Source organism: Enhydra lutris, unplaced genomic scaffold (genome assembly GCF_002288905.1).
Source record: "Enhydra lutris kenyoni isolate GAN:26980312 unplaced genomic scaffold, ASM228890v2 scaffoldscaffold22, whole genome shotgun sequence".
Lineage (NCBI taxonomy): Eukaryota > Metazoa > Chordata > Mammalia > Carnivora > Mustelidae > Enhydra > Enhydra lutris.
Genome location: NW_019154106.1, coordinates 14776515 through 14795835, shown reverse-complemented (window position 1 = coordinate 14795835; position 19321 = coordinate 14776515). Strand labels below are relative to the sequence as shown.

The window sequence follows — 19321 nt, the reverse complement described above, 5'->3', positions numbered from 1 at the left end:
GGGGTGCCTGGGTGGCTCAGTGGGTTAAGCCGCTGCCTTCAGCTCAGGTCATGATCTCAGGGTCCTGGGATCGAGTCCCGCATCAGGCTCTCTGCTCAGCGGGGAGCCTGCTTCCCTCTCTGTCTCTCTCTGCCTGCCTCTCCATCTACTTGTGATCTCTCTCTGTCAAATAAATAAATAAATAAAATCTTAAAAAAAAAAAAACAAATAAATAAATATAAACCATATATTTATATATAATTTAAATACACAATTGCATATAATATAAAATGTTTATACATAAGTGTGTATGCTGTACTTTTTTCCTAGTCTATGAATTGCCGTTTTTAATGACATCCAATGAACAAAAGACTTAAAATACTAACAAGTTAAAATTTTCAGTTTTTCTTGTAGTTTTGGCTTATTGTGCAATATTTAATAAAAATAATCTTTCTAGTATTTTTATAGGTTTAGCTTTAAAATCTATGTATCTGCTTCATTTTGAGTTAATTTTTGTGTATGGTGTAAGGTAGTAGTCCATGTTCATTTTTTTTCTCATATGGGTATCCAATTGACCCAACATAGTTAGTTGAAAAAAACGTCTATTTTTTCTCCCATTGTATTATCTTGACATTTTGTAAAAAAAAAAAAAAAAAAAAAAAAATCTCACATTTAGGTCTATTTATGGATATTTTATTTTTTCAATGATCTATATATTTACCCTTATAGCAATACCACACAGTGTTGTTTATGGGAGATTTTATATATATACATATACACATAGTTTAGCTAGAATAAGTTCTCTTTCTCTCTCTTTTTTTTAAGATTTTATTTATTTATTGGACAGAGATCACAAAAAGGCAGAGAGGCAGGCAGAGAGAGAGGAGGAAGCAGGATCCCTGCTGAACAGAGAGCCCGATGCGGGCTCTATCTCAGGACCCTGGGATCATGACCTGAGCTAAAGGCTGAGGCTTTAACCCACTGAGCCACCCAGGTTCTCTTACCCAGGTTCTCCTAGAATAAGTTCTCTAACTGTTCTCTTTATTCCTCTGAGATTTTACATACAAGTGGTATCATAGTATTTGTCTCTTTTTTTCCATTTAAAAAATTTTTTTTTTAATTTCTTTTCAGTGTTCCAGAATTCATTGTTTATGCACTACCCGCAGTGCTCCATGCAGTATGTGCCCTCCATAATACCCACCACCAGCCTCACCCAATCTCTCACTGCCCTCCCCTCCAAAATGCTCAGTTTGTTTCTCAGAGTCCACAGTCTCTCATGGTTCATCTCCCCTCCAGTTTCCCCCAATTCACTTCTCTCCATCTCCTTTCTTTTTCTGGCTTATTTTACTTAGTATAATGCTTTTCAGATTTACGATGTCTTTGTAAATGGCAGGATTTTCTTCTTTTTAATGGCTGAATATTATTTATATTCTTCATTCATCTATTGAAGGACATTTATATTTTTCCCCATAGCTTGGCTATTGTAAATAATGTTAGCATAAATGTGGGTGTGTAGATATCTCTTTAAGATACTGGTTTATTTACTTACTTTGTTCAGGTAAACTCCACACCCAACACAGGACTTGAGACTGAAGTCCTGAGATCAAGAGCTGCATGGTCTATGGGCTGAGCCAGCCAGCCACCCCCAAGATGCTGAATTAAGTCTTTCAAATATACCCAGAAGTAGGATTGCTAAATCACATATAGAGTAGCTAATTTTTTAAATTTTTTGAATTATCACCATATTGTTTTCCATAATGGCTGTGCCATTTTACATTCCAATGAACAGTGTATAAGTGTTTCCTTTTGCCCACATCCTTGCTAACATTTGTTATCTCTTGTTTTGGTTTTATAATGACAATCTGAATAGGTGTTCAGTAATATTCTCTTATGGTTTTGATTTACATTTCCCTGATAGCTAGTGATGTTGAGTACCTTTTCATATATCCTTTGCCCATTTATATGTCTTCTTAAAAAAAAAAAAAAAAAGAGGGGCGCCTGGGTGGCTCAGTGGGTTGGGCCTCAGCCTTTGGCTCGGGTCATGATCCCAGGGTGCTGGGATTGAGCCCTGCATCGGGCTCTCTGCTCAGCAGGAAGCCAGCTTCCTCCTCTCTCTCTCCCTGCCTCTCTGCCTACTTGTGATCTCTGTCAAATAAATAAATAAATAAATCTTTTAAAAAAAAAAGACTATTCAGGTCTTTTGCCCAATTTTAATTGGATTATTTATTTATTTATGTATTTATTTAGTATTAAGTTGTATGAATTTATTATGTATTTTCTTTTCTTTCATTATTTTTAAACTTCTTATCAGATATATTTTTAATTATTTACTTATTTATTTGAGAGACCGCAAGAGAGAGCATGAGCAAGAGCAAGGGAGAGGGAGAAGCAGACTCCTTGCAGAACAAGGATCCCAATGTGGGGCTTGGTTCCAGGGCTCTGAGATCATGACCTGAGCTAAAGGCAGATGCTTAACTGACTGAGTCACCCAGACACCCCATTAGATGTTTTGTGAATATTTTTCCCATTCTGTAGATTGCCTTTCAGTGTACTGTTTTATTTTTTATACAAAATTCTTTGACTTAATGTCCCACTTTTCATCTTAGATTTTATTGCCTGTTTTATTTTATTTTTTTCTGTCCAGTCCAAGAAATACTTCACAAGAGTAGTGTCAAAAATCTCTTACCCTCTGTTTTCTTCTGCGAGGTTTATTTTATTAGGTCTTATCTGTAAGCCTTTGATTCACACCATGTTAAGTTTGTGATTAGTGTGAGAAAGGTGTCCTATTTTATTCTTTTTCATATGGATATCCAGTTTTCTCAAAGCCATGTATTGAAGTTACTGTACTTTATGTATTGTGTGTTTTGGTACTCTTGTCAAAAATCAGTTGACTGTATATGTGTATGTCTATGTCTGGATTCTTTATTCTGTGCTATTTTTCTATGTGCCTGTTTTTATGCCAATATCATACTGTTTTGATTACTATAGCTTTGTAATACAGCTTGAAATCAGGTAGTGGGATGCTTCAAGCTTTACTCTTCTTTCTCAGGATTCCTCTGGTTTTTCAGGGTATTTTTGTGAGTCCAAAGAGAATAGGGATAATTCTTTCTCTACCTGTGAAAAAAAAAAGGCCATTGAAATTTTGATCAGGAGTGCATTGAATCTATAGATTGCATTAGGTTGTGTGGACATTTTCACAATATTTATCTTTCTAATTCCCTGAGCATGGAATATTTTTCACTTATTTGTGTATTCTTTGATCTTTTTCTAATATGTCTTATGGTATTCAGTCTAAAAGCTTTCACCTCCTAGGTTAAATCTATTCCTCAATATTTTGTTGACTTTGAAGCTATTGTAAATAGGATCATTTTCTTAATTTGTCTTTCAGTAGTTTGTTGTTAGTGTAAAGAAGTGCAACTGATATCTGTATGTTGATTGTTTTATCTTGCAAATTTATTGAATTCATTTATTAGCTCTAATTTTTTTGGTGGAATCTTTAGGATTTTATACATATGAAATCATGTGATTAGTTATAGAGATAGTTTTACTTCTTTCTTCCTCAATTGGATGCTTTCATTTACTTTTTAATCTAATTTCTCTGGTAGAAACCTTTAGTAAACTGTTTACTATAAGTAATGAGAGGGAACATCCTAGTGTTATTCTGATTTTAAGTGGGAAATACTTTGTGGATTGTGGTTCTTGGTATGTTTAGTGATTTTTCTAAATTATTTTTCTAAAATCCATATTCTGTGTGGTTACAGAACTCTTCTATTAGCTTAGTGGTTAGCTAGCTATTTGACAGAGACATCTTTAAACAATTTGTACAAAAAATAATAATAACATAGGTCTAGGTCTACCTTATGTTGTGCTCAGACTTTGATGTAATGTCTCTTCAAACTACATTGAGACTTCTTCTTTTTTAACGATCTAATGCTTAATTGTGTAAATATCCTATCTATATATATATAAATAATGTATATTCTTGTTAGATGTATAATTTTATGTATGTGTCTACAATACTTTTAAGTTGCATTTTTCAGATCTTTTCTATTCTCCTGACATAATGTTTGCTTTACTCATCAATAATTTAAAAAAAGGAGTATTACAATTTTCCCCTGTGAAGATGGATTCATATTTTTTCATACGGATTTACCTAGTTTTGTTTCATGCATTCTGAAGCTGTATTACTGAGTGCATATATGAATATGGGTTATGCATCAAGGGAAAGACAAATGCTATAATTTAAGGGTAGTATTGGAAGAATTTACTTTCATGATGTGGACAGCTATAGAAGAACCCAAGGAATGTGCAACATCCCAGGGTAGTGAAGTTGAGTGTGTTAAAGTATGGTGGGTGCAGAGAAGGGGCAAGCAGAAGTGGAGATGAGCAATGCAAAAAGGAAAAATATGTATTAAAATAAAACCTTAGATGGACCTGGTTGTGAACCCAGGAGGATCATCTGCGATGTACTAAGGGCTATGATTTACTCAACCTGTACCCGTGAGGTTCTACTGACACTCTATTTCTCTCTCACTCAAGGAGAGGGAGATAAAGCAAAGGAAGATAAAAACAAACCAAAAAAAAAAAAGGGGGAGAAAATGATTATGCACTGTGGCATTTCCAAATTCTAACAAGTGCCCAAACTAAGTAATATCCAGTAGCATAAAAAAGTTATAATTGGATTGATAAATAATTCAACATTTGTTAAATATATATTATGTATTATGATCAACAACAGAGACTTCAGTCTTCAAGGAAATTATTCTTGAAGAGGAGAGAGGGAGAAAGGGAGTGGGGTGGGGGATGGAATAGTCTGGTAGTGGTATTACGGAGGGCAAGTATTGCATGGAGCACTGGGTGTGGTGCATAAACAATGAATCTTGGTACAGAGGAAAGAAAAAAATGTTTGTAAGATGTCGATAGACTTACAAAAAAGAAATGGGCGGCAACTTCAAAGAAAAAATATATATATACCCATAATATTACATCAGGGCTATAACATTGCAGAAGTATTGAATCACTCACTAATAACTCTCACGAGATAAATGACAAAAGCCTCAAGCCCATCTATATGACCTTATAAAAATGTGGGCTTTATTTTTCAAATTATAACCACATACACACTGGCCACTGTAAAATGCCTGTGGGAGATTTTTCCCTCAGGTCCTTCTTGTGCTTTTAATTCAAGGTATTCCCAGTAACACTTTTCTGAAAGCTTCTTTTGTATGGAAGATTCACAGGAGAGTCAGGGACATTCCACATGTGTTTGCTATTTTATAGCACAGGCACAGAAATTAAAATAACAACACAGCCTGAAGGATCACCCTGACATTCCAAAGAGATTTAAAATCTCACAGAAGTGAGCATCCTGATTACTATGTATGTATGTGTGCATGTGTATAATGTAATGTATGTTTATATATTAATGTATGTATATATACATAAATATGTATGTTTAAATTGGGAGGAAATAACTAGGATATTTAACAATTTATTTTACATAAAAATTAGATCTTATTGAATCCTTATCTTTAAGTTTAAATTCTTCTGGAATAAATTTTCTTGTTGGTTATTTTCAAGAGAGGTCATTCAAGATATCCAAGATAAAATCTTGATAATTGGAGGGCAAAGGGAAGGTTTAAAGCTTTTATTTATGAGAGGGTATTTAAGCAAAATGAGTAAAGTATGAGCTTCCAAATCACATTGAAAAGGTTTAGATACAGACTGTCCCCTCGTACTTGTGTAACCTTGGGTTCAAATTTCCTTATTTGCAAAACAGGGGCAATAGTACAACAATATACCTCATCCGGTCATAGTGCAGACAAAATGGTTGGTAAATGAAAAGTGTTTACTAAAGTGCCTAAAATATATTATTATTTCCCATTCTGGTTTTAAAGATTTAACTATAAGTGTGTCACATAATTGAGCCCATAAATTTCAATATCACATTTTTCTTTATTATAGATGTGATAAAGTTAACTTTATTTATTTGAGAGAGAGAGACACAGCGAGAGAGGGAACACAAGCAGGGGGAGTGGGAGAGGGAGGAGCAGGCTTCCCACTGAGCAGGGAGCCCAGTGTGGGGCTCAATCCCAGGACTCTGGGATCATGACCTGAGCCAAAGGCAGATGCTTAAGGACTGAGCCACCCAGGTGCCCTGGATGTAATAAATAGTTTTAAAAAGCCAGAAGGATCAGGGCATCTGGGTGGCTCAGTCAGTTCAGGATCTGACTCTTACTTTCCATGCAAGTCACAATCTCAGGGTCTTGAAATCAAGCCCAGGGCAGGCTCTGCATTCAGTATGGAGTCTGTTTGAGATTCTCTTTCTCTTTTCCCTCTGCCCCTTCCCCTGCCTCTGCTTGCTTGTTCTCTCTCTCTCCCTTTCTCTAAAATAAATAAATGAATGAATGAATAAATATTTTTAAAAAGCCAGAAAAATCATGTCAAATTGTCCTTGATGGATTTTTACACTATCCATAGATTCTCGTGTCCTCAGTCATAATTTCCACTTCCAAATAAGCTAATGAAACTTCTTTTTCTTTTAACCTATAGTTAATATGTGTATGCAAAGAATTCCTCATAGATTTTTCTCAAGTGATTTAAAATCTAAGGAGCCGTTCTTGAGAGAAATTCTTTAAATAAAAAAGTATGTAAAAAGGTGGAATCTAAATTTACTCCAAAAACCCTGTTCATATATATATATGGTGTGTCTGTGTGTGTGTGAGAGAGAGAGAGAGAGAAGAGAAACAGGATTTTTATTTAATGAATTAAATAATGACCAAAAAGAAAATGATTCAAATATGAACAGAGGATATTTATGCATAAGGCAACATTCCCAGAGAATTCTATGGTCACTGCTTTGTAGAATTTTTTTCTTTTTTCTATATGGGTATATGTTTTCCCAACTAATGTTCAGTCACTGAAAACGGAGCAATACTGGATCAAATGTTGAGAGATGTTGAGTCTTTTTTTTTTTTTTTAAAGATTTTATTTATTTATTTGACAGACAGAGATCACAAGTAGGCAGAGAGGCAGGCAGAGAGAGAGGAGGAAGCAGACTCCCTGCCGAGCAGAGAGCCCAATGCGGGGCTCGATCCCAGGATCCTGGGATCATGACCCGAGCTGAAGGCAGAGGCTTTAACCCACTGAGCCACCCAGGCGCCCCGAGAGATGTTGAGTCTTAACCAAGATTTGAACTTATTACAGTTTGGTTCTACAATTTTATGAAAAGTTGTCTGTAAGTTCATATATATCCTTTAACTGATCACAATCTGCCACATAAACAAGGACTGTTTCAATACTCTCAATTTATACATAAATAAATATATTGCTAAGCTTTGTTTTATTAACCCAGAACAAATTTATACTAACATCATTTTTTTTTTCTTTGCATTCAATGTATGTCTAACATGAGTTCTTCAACTAATCCCATTGTGGAAGAATATAAAATCCACAGATAAATCCAATGAACTGATGGAAGTACTGATAACTACCTTCTTATAAACAACTTGTTCCTTTCCATTTTGGGGAGCACTCTTCTTCAGACTTAATCATATCAGAATCATAAGCATCTATATTTCATATCCCTAAATGAACTTTATTTATTTTGCCCTTGAAACAGGACAGACAGATCCCGTATGATTGGTTCCAATACCAGCTGAAGAAAGAGGATCAGGGAGAATGAACTGCTCTGTATTAACAAGAAAGGTAACAAGACATAGGAGCTTGGACTCTCACCTTCATGATCATTAGACTAGAAATCTGTCCCTTACGTCATACTGTTCCTTCAGTGGCACCATTAAAATAATTCATTGACATTAAGTCTTTTAGGCAAATTATGCCGCTGTGGCACACATTGCGTTACGGGTAAAAGGTGATGGCTCAACATAGTCACTCTCTGCTCCGAGGCCTACTGCATCTAAGTGGCTATGCTGCTTAACTGCATGGTTAAACATGCAGGACATTCTTAAATCACCTTGGGTTCTTCAATATATCAATAGAAGATAACTAGCTCTCCACAGTGCTTCTTGCATTTTAAACAGCAACCTAAAAATGTGTCTTTAAAACGATTAGAAAAAAGGGAAAGTTTGTATATAATAATAAACTGCTATAATAGACTGGGTAACTTATATTCAGATTCCAGATTGTGTCCCAGTTCCTTTTTCCCTGCCTCTCCATGTTCTGAATCTTGACCAAACCTGTCAAAAAGAAGACTTACTGAAACTATTGTCAACTAATTATCAACCAATCTCTGCTATGATTCAGAGCCTTGATTTTGTCCTTATTTCAAGAAATATCTTTAGTTCTCCTGGATATATGGAAAATTTTGTGTGATTGGGATATTATATATAAATTCCGAAATGTCCATTAACTGGTGAATAGATAAAGAAGATGTGGTATGTATGTACAGTGGAATATTAGTCATCAAAAATAATGAAATCTTGGGGCACTTGGGTGGCTCAGTGGGTTAAAGCCTCTGCTTTCAGCTCAGGTCATGATCCCAGGGTCCTGGGATCGAGCCCCGCATTGGGCTCTCTACTCAGCAGGGAGCCTGCTTCCTCCTCTCTCTCTCTCTCTCTCTGCCTGCCTCTCTGACTACTTGTGATCTCTGCCTGTCAAATAAATAAATAACATATTTAAAAAAAAAAAATGAAATCTTGCCATTTGTAACAATGTGGATGGAGCTAGAATGTATTAGGTAAGTGAAAAAAGTCAGCCAGAAATCTACATATTTTGTCAATTTATAAATATTACAAAATTTTAAAAAGCTATTGTAGATGTCATATGTTCTGTATTATTTCAGATAAACTAAGTTTCTGTTATGTCTCTGGAATCACCTCAACCACATGGAAAATCAGAACAATGTCACAGAATTTGTCTTCATGGGTCTGTGGGGAAATAAGCAAATGCAGCTACTGTTCTTTTTCTTTTTCCTGCTTTGTTATGTGGTAATCTTAATGGGAAATTTCATCATCTTACTCACCATCACCTGCAGCCATCTAATCGAACAACCAATGTACTATTTTCTCTGTCACCTTTCCCTCATGGATCTCTGCTACACCTCCACGGTGGTCCCCAGGCTAATCAGGGACTTGGTCGCAGCAAGAAAAAACATTTCCTATAACAACTGTATGGCCCAGCTCTTCACTGCCCACTTGCTGGCGGGTGTGGAGATACTCATCTTGGTGTCCATGGCTTTAGACCGCTACGTTGCCATTGTCAAGCCCCTGCACTACATGGTCCTCATGAACCGGCGGAGGTGTAACATGTTGGTCTTCATGGCCTGGGGTGTGGGGTTTTGGCACTCTGTCGCTCTACTGCTGGTTGTACTCCATTTACCTTTCTGTGGTTCTAATCAGATCGATCACTACATATGTGATGTGAAGCCTCTTTTAAAACTGGTGTGCAAAGACATTCATGTTGTTAATATCTTAATGACTGCAAACTCAGGAATGGTGGTGGTTGCTGTCTTTCTTGTCCTGGTGGCTTCTTACATTCTCATATTATACAATCTTAGGACGTGCTCCTCTGTAGGGAGACGCAAAGCTCTTTCAACCTGCAGCTCTCATGTAATGGTAGTCATCTTATTCTTTGTGCCTTGTATCTATATTTATGTTCTACCTGCCGGGAGTGAGAACAAGGATAAGGAAGTCTCTGTGTTTTATACTGTGATTGCCCCCATGCTGAATCCTCTCATCTATGCCCTGAGAAACATGGAGATGAGAATTGCCATGGGGAAGGTGTGGTCTAAAATGACACATTCAAAATTCTGGTAGGGGCACCTTGGTGGTTCATGTGGCTCAGGTCATGATCTCAGGGTCATGGGACCAAGCCCTGCATAAGGCTTTCTACTCAGCAGGGAGCCTGCTTCTCCCTCTGCCACTCCCCCCTGTTTTTGCTCTCTATGTCAAATAAATAAATAAAATCTTTTTAAAAATTTTCAGGTAAAGATGATATTTATTTTACTTCTCACCCTGTGTTCCCAGAGAATTTATTATTTGAGATGTTGTAGAAGATATATAGTTTTCTTTGGGGAGTTGGACTAAATGATCTCTAACATTTTAAGAGTCAAAGAAGAAAGTTACTGTAGTTCAGATTGCAATCTTCATGCTAAAGTTTCCAACTAGTGGCAGATGTGGTTGAATGGGTTTGAGGAATTCTAGAAATGTCTTTCTAAAACACATAGCACAGCCCTCTCCAAAAATATAGATGGAATCCTATTTTCCTTGAATAAAATCCAAACTTCTATGTTGCTTATCAAAATTGGTCCTGGCCAGATTTGCTAATCTCAGAAGGCATTACATTGGTAGAAATTATGGTGTTACAATGACAGGTTGGGGGGTCAGGGAGAGCTGGGTGATTGCTGACTCTGGTACATTTTCATCTTCACGTCTTGGTAATTTGCTTTAATTATATATGCATTCTCATTTTTCAAATGTCTATGAAGTGCATAATACTGTACTTTATAAAGTTGTAGCAGTACTTTGGCTAACACATGTGAAGATTTTGCTAGGATATATGGCTACTGGAAACACGTTACATATCTTTCCTCTTTCTTTACCTTTCTTCGTTTTTTTTTTCCTTTGCTAGGATGCTTTCAACCAACTACACCCAACTCCACATTCTTCAAACATACTCAAGTCTATCAGCTATATGACTGTTTCTTCTATCGTCCTGCTTATAATGCTGCCCCCACTATGTGTTAGAGTTCATGTCTTAAATGTAAGTCACACACCTGATATTTTCTTTTTCCAGAAGTTTTTGCCAATTCACAGATAGACCAGAAGTATTTCTGATTTTTCTCTGTTCTTTTGTTGTCATGAAACTGTACATTTACTCCTTTTAAATTAATCATCTGCCCCATATTAGTATTTTTTCTTATGTTTTCCTGGTTTGAGTCAACTCAGTCAAAGATGCACTATATCTTTATTTTTCTTTTATCCATTTTCCAGCAATGAACCCACACAAATTAAGAAAGAAACAATTAATGAATTAAATTCAAATAATCTATCTTCTCTTTTTATTGAATTTATAGTTTGTTCTCACATATCCAGCACTTCCCCTTACACATGAAATATCATGAATTAATAAAATATGTAATAAAATATGGAATGTCAGAAAGGTTAAAAGTTCAACATACATTTCATGTAGCTACCAGGGAACAAAAGAAAACTGGCTGACTCTCAGCCACCTACTGGGTCTTTTTACTTATTTTCTGCATTTGGAAGTGCTACTATTTTAATTTTCATTTATCCCTTGTCTTTTGAATCACATAATCCTGTCAGCTCTGTGTTTTGGTTCCCATTTGGGTAGACGTTTCTCTCTGCCAAAGCACTTGCCTTTTCTCAGCAGAATAATTGTATTGTTTCCACACATAGTTTTCTCAACTGAATTACTTCTGCCCCACAGCCAAGAAGAAGTCTAGGTAAAACCATAAATGAGATAATGCTTGTCTTTAATGTCAGGAAAGTCTCTTTTAGTATTTCTGCTCTTAAACTTTTCAGAAATCTAACTAATTACTTTTTTTTTTTCTTCATGGGTCTATGAAACCTATGGAATATCAAGGGAAAACATTCTGCCTCTTTCATAGGAAATTAAGTCTGTCTAGTATAGTTTGGTTTGACCTGGTTGAAACTATTAATTTTCCAAAAAATATATGGATTATTTTTAAAAGTGTAGAATCGTAATATTTGTGCCTTATATGTGTGATCATTTTTGTCTCTGTGTGTGTGTGGTATGTGGGGTTTTGAGGGTTTTCAGGATGGGTCAAAGGAAATACTCAAACCATCAGAAAGAATGCTACACAACAAAACCAAAATCTTTTCTGATTTGATTTCTTTTCTCAAGAATCTGTAACATTTTTTTGGCAAAAAATATAAAAATATAATATAGTTGGCCCATCAAAAATATATTGAACCTAGTTTAGTTATCCACTTGTAAGTAGTTCTCTCTAGAATTCACTTTCCAGCCTATAGAACCATACTTAATACCTTCAAAAATACCTGAAATCTCAGTTTTGGAGGTAAGCTCATACAACCCATAAAACAAATGGTTTTAGAAGGGAATTAGAAAAGAAGAAAAATATAACAAAATCAATTCTCAGAAGAGTGAGTTAATATGAACTGAGACAAATGCAGGGATTGAGGTGATAAATGAGGCACTTGTACACATCTCTAAGGTGTATCCTAATATGTTTGTGTGTGTTATTGGTAGACTTATGACCAACTATCTCCTGTGTATTGACACAAGGTCTGAGTGAAGCTTGGTCTAAAGCATGTGTTATGTTGAAATGGACAACCAGTAAAACAGGGAGTTCTGATATCCATTATTCTGAAGTAGTAGAATCTCTTATTTCCTCAGGGTTACTACACTGTCCAAGCTGGAGGAAGTAGTAAACATATAAAAACCAGCTCCTTTCACTCATAGAATGCACACAGTTCTTTTCCTTATTCTTATTTAGTAGCTCTTTGGGCAAATCTTTTTAACTTCTAGTGGACTGCGTTTTTATTGGAACCAGAGAACTAACATTAATTAACTCACAGGATGCACTATTAGGAGATGCAATGATACAATAAACTTAAAACACAAAATAATCTCTTGATAAATTGTTTATTATTATTATTATCATTATTATTATTTTGTATCTGATAAGATTCTGTAAAATTTGATGTCCTTAAGTTTAACATGTATAAAGGATTATTTTTAAAGATTTTTATTATTTAGTTAACAGAGAGATCACAGGTAGGCAGAGAGGTAGGCAGAGAGAGAGGGGGAAGCAGGCTCCCAACTGAGCAGAGAGCCCTACATGGGGCTTGATCCCAGGACCCTGAGATCATTACCTGAGCCAAAGACAGAGGTCCAACCCACTGAGCCACCCAGGCATCCCAAGGAAATTTTTTATATATGGATTTGTATATGATGGAAAAATTGTTCCCTGAATATCAGTGTGTACATTTCTGGCTGAACCAAATAACCTGTACAAATGAACTTACTTAGGGCCAGGACAAATGGTAAACAGAATTGCTGGGCATTGAGTGCTGGTTTCTCCTCATATTTTCTATATTCTCACTTAATGATATAACATTTTTACCCTAGCATGTGTATGAAGAATGGGTTGTTTATTCTTTTATCTTTCCTTTTCTTCTGTCCTCCATTCCTCAGCCATCTATTTCATCACTGTTAGTCCCTAGCAATAAATAACCCTGGTTCCAGTCTTGATGGTGGGTCACTATTTTATTGATCTATCTAATCTATCCATGAAGGTTACTCTAGATAATGATGTGTATTGAACTGTATTGCATGAGTTTTTTTCTTTTTGTCTTTTCCCATTTCAGAGTTTTCTGAGGCTAATATAAAAGGAATTTTCAAAATGGAGCAAGCAAGCCTACTTAAGAGAGTCTTTTTTTTTTTTCTTTATGGGATCAGAAGTTCATAAGTGAGGAAGAATTTATGCATGGCCCCATTAGAGAACCCAAGGAGATTTCTGAAACTTTCAGAGAGCTGCCAGCTCCAGTCTGGACTTAACTATCTCCTTGCCTTGACACCTGAATCATTGCATCCTTTACTTCTAAAGGAGCTCCAAACTCTCATTTGCATATTACCCCAACCAATCCAAGTAACCCTAATTCCAATCTCTGTTTTACATAGAGGACCTGTATGAGAATTACACTCATAGCCTTTCACCTGTATGACTCTGCTTCTTTTTGCTTTCTTGGAAACACAATTTAGGTTTCTACCTGAATCTGTATCTCTCAAATAGTTATTTTAATTGCCCAAGTAAATGTATGCTTTTGTTTTCAGTGAATTCTTTCTTAACCAGCACTACCCTAATGCTATTCCATGCTGTATTATTTTAATTCAGAAAGCAAGATGAGTGCAAGTCAGACAGAGTTTCTGAATTGCTCTGTCTGACTAGAGCATTATGGAACCTTCTGAGAAAGTGCTTGACACAAGCCAACAGAAAGATGAGAAGTAAAGTTATATCTAGAAATTGCCCTCAGGCACCTGAGTCAATACCATGGAGAGCAACACAGAGGCTTTTGGTAAAGATCTGTTCAGAAATGCCTCCAAGAATATAATTTCTTAAGAGTTTCAAAGACCTATTAATTCTTGTGTTGTCATATGTTATATTCTGCTCTTCTGAATCAACTCTCCTTCAGTGATTGGCATAAAATAAGTGACTCCTAGAACTTTAAATGTATATTTGTTTTTGCAAGAATTTCAAAATACTTAATTTTTTCCTTCCTTCTTTCCTTCCTTCCTTTTTTTTTCTTTCTCTTTATTTCTTTCTCTCTTAAAATCCACTTCTTACATCCCAGATAGTTCAATGGATATTTAAGTTCTACTCCCCTTGCAACTATATATAAAATGTTCTAAGACATGTTGAGATTCTCAAAATAATTTTGGAGAATTAACCTAAATATGCTTGAATAATTGGTTTGTAAATCTCTGCGTTTTATTTTACCTTTAGATACTGGAGAAGAATCAGCAGAGTGAGTACCTCAGGAGGGAGCCCTCCTAATTTCACCTAAAGCCAATCTTACAGCCACTGAAATCTAATGATCAGTGAATTAACCATGCCACTTTCATCGGAGAATGCTCCACCAACTGTGCTTCAGGGTGGTTATATGCTATTTAAATTTATTCCACTTAATTCCATCCTTAAACCATATTTTCTCTAGCAGCATAAGATAATTTGATTACTGCAAAATAATTTCACTATCATCTTAATGTGCATTATTCATTAGCAGAATTCCACTTGAGAACAAAAACAGTTGAGTCAGACAAACTTTTTTTTAGATTGATTTTTATTTTTTTTTACTAACAGATTGCTCCAAACTGAAATTTATCATGGTCAACCTCATTAATATATATTGGGACATTTTGTGGGTTTTTTTTGTTTGTTTTTTTCCTCATTGGGTTGGTTATAGATGTGTACATGGGAATCTCAGAGACTGTTAACTTGAAAAAGTAAAAGAAAGCTAATATGTGGCTTTGAACTATGTACAACACTGGGGCATTCCACATTATTTTTGGTATTCTTCATTATAGTCTGAATTATGTAATAATTTATGGATTCTATAAATGTGGACAATGAAGCTTTAAGCTGTAAGCAATATTCTCAACATTCATAAATGGTATTGAAAGGGAGACAGTTAATTTTGTTTACTGAGCTTTTATTAAAAGTTATTAAAAGGTGTATAGGAAAAAGTTATTAAAAGGTGTATAGGAAAGGAAGATATTAAAGAAAGTTAATGAGAAAAATGGGTATTGTCTTTGCTTATGCTGGATAATTGACTTCTCGTAGAACACTGGCCAGATTATTCAGATTTTAACCTTTATAAATCTATTCTAAATAGCCATAATTAAAGGGGAAGAAAACATATATAAGGACACATTTTACTTAATATCAAACCTCTGACCACTGGAAGTATTTAGGTTAATTGTTTTCCTTTTATATTTAGATCGTTACTGCTATCAAAAAACAACTTGAAGCAAAACAGTTCAGCGTTCAGTTATTATACTTCTCCATGTTTCTATATCTTTCTTGTTCCATAATTCCAACCAGAGGATACGTAAATGTCTTCCTTTCATCACTTACTATTTCAGTTCTTTAACAAACTGAGAAAATATGGCCAAGGATATATTACATGTTTCAATCCAATAAATCTGTCATGGACTGCATTCACATATCCCTTTTACTTCAGCTAACAGCAGTAATTATAATAGCATTTCCCTCTCAGATATCAGGATGAGAGTTTAAGAACTGTTATGGGTGAAACATCGGTGATAATCTAGAAAATGAGTCAGAATCCTACCAGAAGGAAGGCACATTGCTATAACCGATGAAAAATTATTTCAAAGTGATTTGGAATCAAGAATGCTGGACCACATATTTATATTAACTGCAAAATATATCCCTCAAAATATTCATAAACGTAGATTAGGTGATCAGTAATCTGTTACCTTGTACATTTTTTTTTTTTTAATAATTGGAATGAGAATTCAAAATGTATCTTCTCACTGCTGGTCTGCAGGACACCCCATCATCTTGCACTGCTCACAAGCATGCGCTGAAGCTCTGGACTAAGTAGGAATGAAGATATCTGTCCTCCACATGATATTACATATTGATGCTAAATTACCTAGATTACCTTGATCTGCATCTCTTTTATTGGAAACCCGGGGTTTAGATATATGTCGTCCACTTAAGTTGTTTATCTACCAATTAACTTTGAGTCAATTTGTTTTAGACAAACACATCTCTCTGTAAACGGTATGCCAACTCCTAAATTAGGAATCAGCACTGGCTGTAATAAGGTAAGGAGAAAATTGATCAAAGAATCATAAAGTTATTATCGTCTATAAGGTCCATTCACTGTTGAACACAGTGAACTGATAATTGTGTTTGCTTTATTAAAAACAAGAGAGAGGTCAGGAAGCCTGATAGAGGTACCAAAGTCATAGTAGAAACAGATGGACTCTTTTTCTTCTTGATGAAATTAAAGTTGAATGATAAATTAAAACGGAATGAGTTTCTTATAGTATACACTGTTCAAAAATGCTACACAAGTTACCTCTAAAATGATCTTAAAATCATAGGTTTTGAGTTTTTGGTGGATTTGATGACTTCTAAATACCTTTGCTATAGTAGCATTCTGTGTTTTAAAACATTTACCCAGGGTGGCCAGATATGGTAGTTACATCAGGTTAGATAAAAATGAAAGCTGTGCTGTAGTGTCTGTATCTCATTGAGTGACATTTAATTCCTCAGTGTTAGTTAAAAGAGCTCCCAGAGTATATTCTGTCTATCCAACCCTCTTTCTCTGTATATAAATAAAGTCTCAAGATTCTGCGAAAGATGCAAATTTGTGAATCTTTGATCTATTCACTGATGTAAAATCTAGTTGCTGAGTGTTGAAACAAATCTCTCTCTGAGCTACAATCTTTATCATATTCTTTGTTGAATTTTATTCCCTAGATCATGTTTAAAATACTGAAGTTCCTAGGAAAAGTCATGAAATATAAACAGTATAAATATACTTGGGAGAATTCTTTACATATTTCATTTTTCACTTGCAATCACAAATTTAGATTAATTTAAAACAATTTTTATTTAGCTTGTAAAATGTAAATAGGAGAAATGAAAAAATTGGCTCTTTATTTTTTTTACAAATTGAATCGCTTTTAATGTGCCTGATAGTATTTTAATTTTTTATTTTAATTTTTTTAAAGATTTTCTTTATTTATTTGACAGAGGAGATCACAAGTAGGCAGAGAGGCAGGCAGAGGGAGAGAGGAGGAAGCAGGCTCCCCGCCAAGCAGAGAGCCCAATGCGGGACTCCATCCCAGGACCCTGAGATCATGACCTGAGCAGGAAGCAGAGGCTTAACCCTCTGAGCCACCCAGGTGCCCCAGTATTTTAGTTTAAAATGTGTGATTGATAGTGTTTGTCCAAAGGGCAAGGAAGATAATCATTTATTTTTATTTATTTATTTATTATTTAGAGAGGGAGAGACAGAGATAGATGTGGGGGCAGAGGCAGAGGAAGATGGAGAGAATCTTAAGCAGCTCCACACCCAGCACAGAGCTTAAGACAGGGCTCTATCTCACGACCCTGAGATCATGACCTGAGCCAACATCAAGAGTTGGACATTTAACCAACTGAAGCACCCTGGCACTCCACAAACTGATATAATTTTAATAAATTTTCATTCCTGAGGATACATTCCCAAATAAAACAGAATTTGTCCAGATCATCCTGAAAGAAGGAGTTTCACCTAGATAAACATGTACATTTTAAAATGTGCAAATTTTTTAACTATGTAAATTATAGTCCTTTTGTTATCTAATTAATACAACTAATAATAATAAAATTATTGCTTTAGCATCAACCTAACACTTGATTCCATCATCATGGATGGTACTGTTGAAAATTACATCATTTTTCCTGTTATAGAATTATTTATAATAGATTTCTAAAATAAGAGAAATTAAAAAAAGCATAAATCTAGGTATCAGGAATAAATAATATGTACTCGATGATATCAATTTGCCTTTGGGTAAATTTTATAGTATCGTTGCCATGCTGCTAATTTTTTATGCAGATTCCTATTTTTCTTTTCAGATATTTAACCCATCTGTTTACAATCTATGCCAGTCTGAAACAAATGGAGAGCCAGAGGAATGTCTCAGAATTCATTCTCTTGGGACTTTCGTATGACCAGAACATGCAAATATTTTGCTTTGTGCTCTTCTTATTCTGTTATGTTGACCTTTTGGCAGGAAACCTTCTGATCCTTGTCTCCATTCAATGCAGTCCTCTTTTGCACCAACCCATGTACTACTTCCTCAGCCACTTATCCTCTATGGACATCTGCTATACCTCTAGCATTACACCTAAATCCATTGCTGACCTGCTAGTGGAAAGAAAAACCATCTCCTATGGTAGTTGCATGTTACAGGTCTTTACAATGCACTTCTTTGGAATGATTGAAGTTTTAATCCTTACAGTCATGGCCTTTGATCGCTACGCTGCCATCTGCAAACCTCTCCACTACCTGCTTATCATGAACAGGACAAGGTGCCATCTCTTGGTCTTGGCTGCGTGGACTGGTGGGGCTGTCCACTCCTTTCCTCAATTTCTTATGGTAATCAGGTTGCTGTTCTGTGGTCCTAATGAGATTGATCACTATTTTTGTCATATTTTTCCTTTGCTAAAGATTGCCTGTATGGATACTTACATCGCTGGTGTCCTTATGGTTGTCAGTTCAGGACTGGTTACCTTAGTGACATTTGCGGTTTTGTTTTTTTCTTATATTATTATATTATTCAGTTTAAGGCATCACTCAGCTGAAGGAAGACACAAAGCCCTCTCTATGTGTAGGTCTCATATCACTGTGATAGCTTTATTTTTTGGGCCTTCAATCTTTGCCTACCTTCGACCTCCAACCACTTTCTCTGAAGACAAAATATTTGCTCTGTTTTACACCATCATTGCTTCCTATGTTCAATCCTTTAATCTATACGCTGAGAAATACGGAGATGAAACAGGCCATGAGAAGAACTTGGTGTCAAACATCAGGGCTCAACATCTTTTTAACAAAACAAGGGGCCAGCTAGACCTACATAGGAGAGGGAGGAAACCATTTCAAAGTGTACTTGTTCAACTGGTATCATGGTCATGAGTGACAAAAATTGGGACTTAAGAGTTGAATAATAACTAGAAAGAAATATTAATTTAATCATTCAAAAATAACTTTAAAACATAGTTAATTTTGTAGACTTTGAGACGGTAAGAACAAGTTTACAGGCACAAAATCGGTTATATGCACAGTTAAGA

At 35.4% G+C, this 19321-nt stretch overlaps 2 protein-coding genes across 2 annotated transcripts; both read left to right on the top strand.

The window, feature by feature from the left end:
• Positions 1 to 8825: 8825 nt before the first annotated feature.
• Positions 8826 to 9755, top strand: LOC111149900 (olfactory receptor 4P4-like). The gene has a single exon (XM_022507196.1). It carries the CDS (start codon positions 8826 to 8828, stop codon positions 9753 to 9755), a length of 930 nt encoding a protein of 309 aa, XP_022362904.1.
• Positions 9756 to 18149: 8394 nt separating this feature from the next.
• On the top strand, positions 18150 to 19101 carry LOC111149899 (olfactory receptor 4P4-like). The gene is given in 2 exon segments (XM_022507195.1): positions 18150 to 18980; positions 18982 to 19101. Coding segments are annotated over 2 exon segments (951 nt in total).
• Positions 19102 to 19321: the final 220 nt, after the last annotated feature.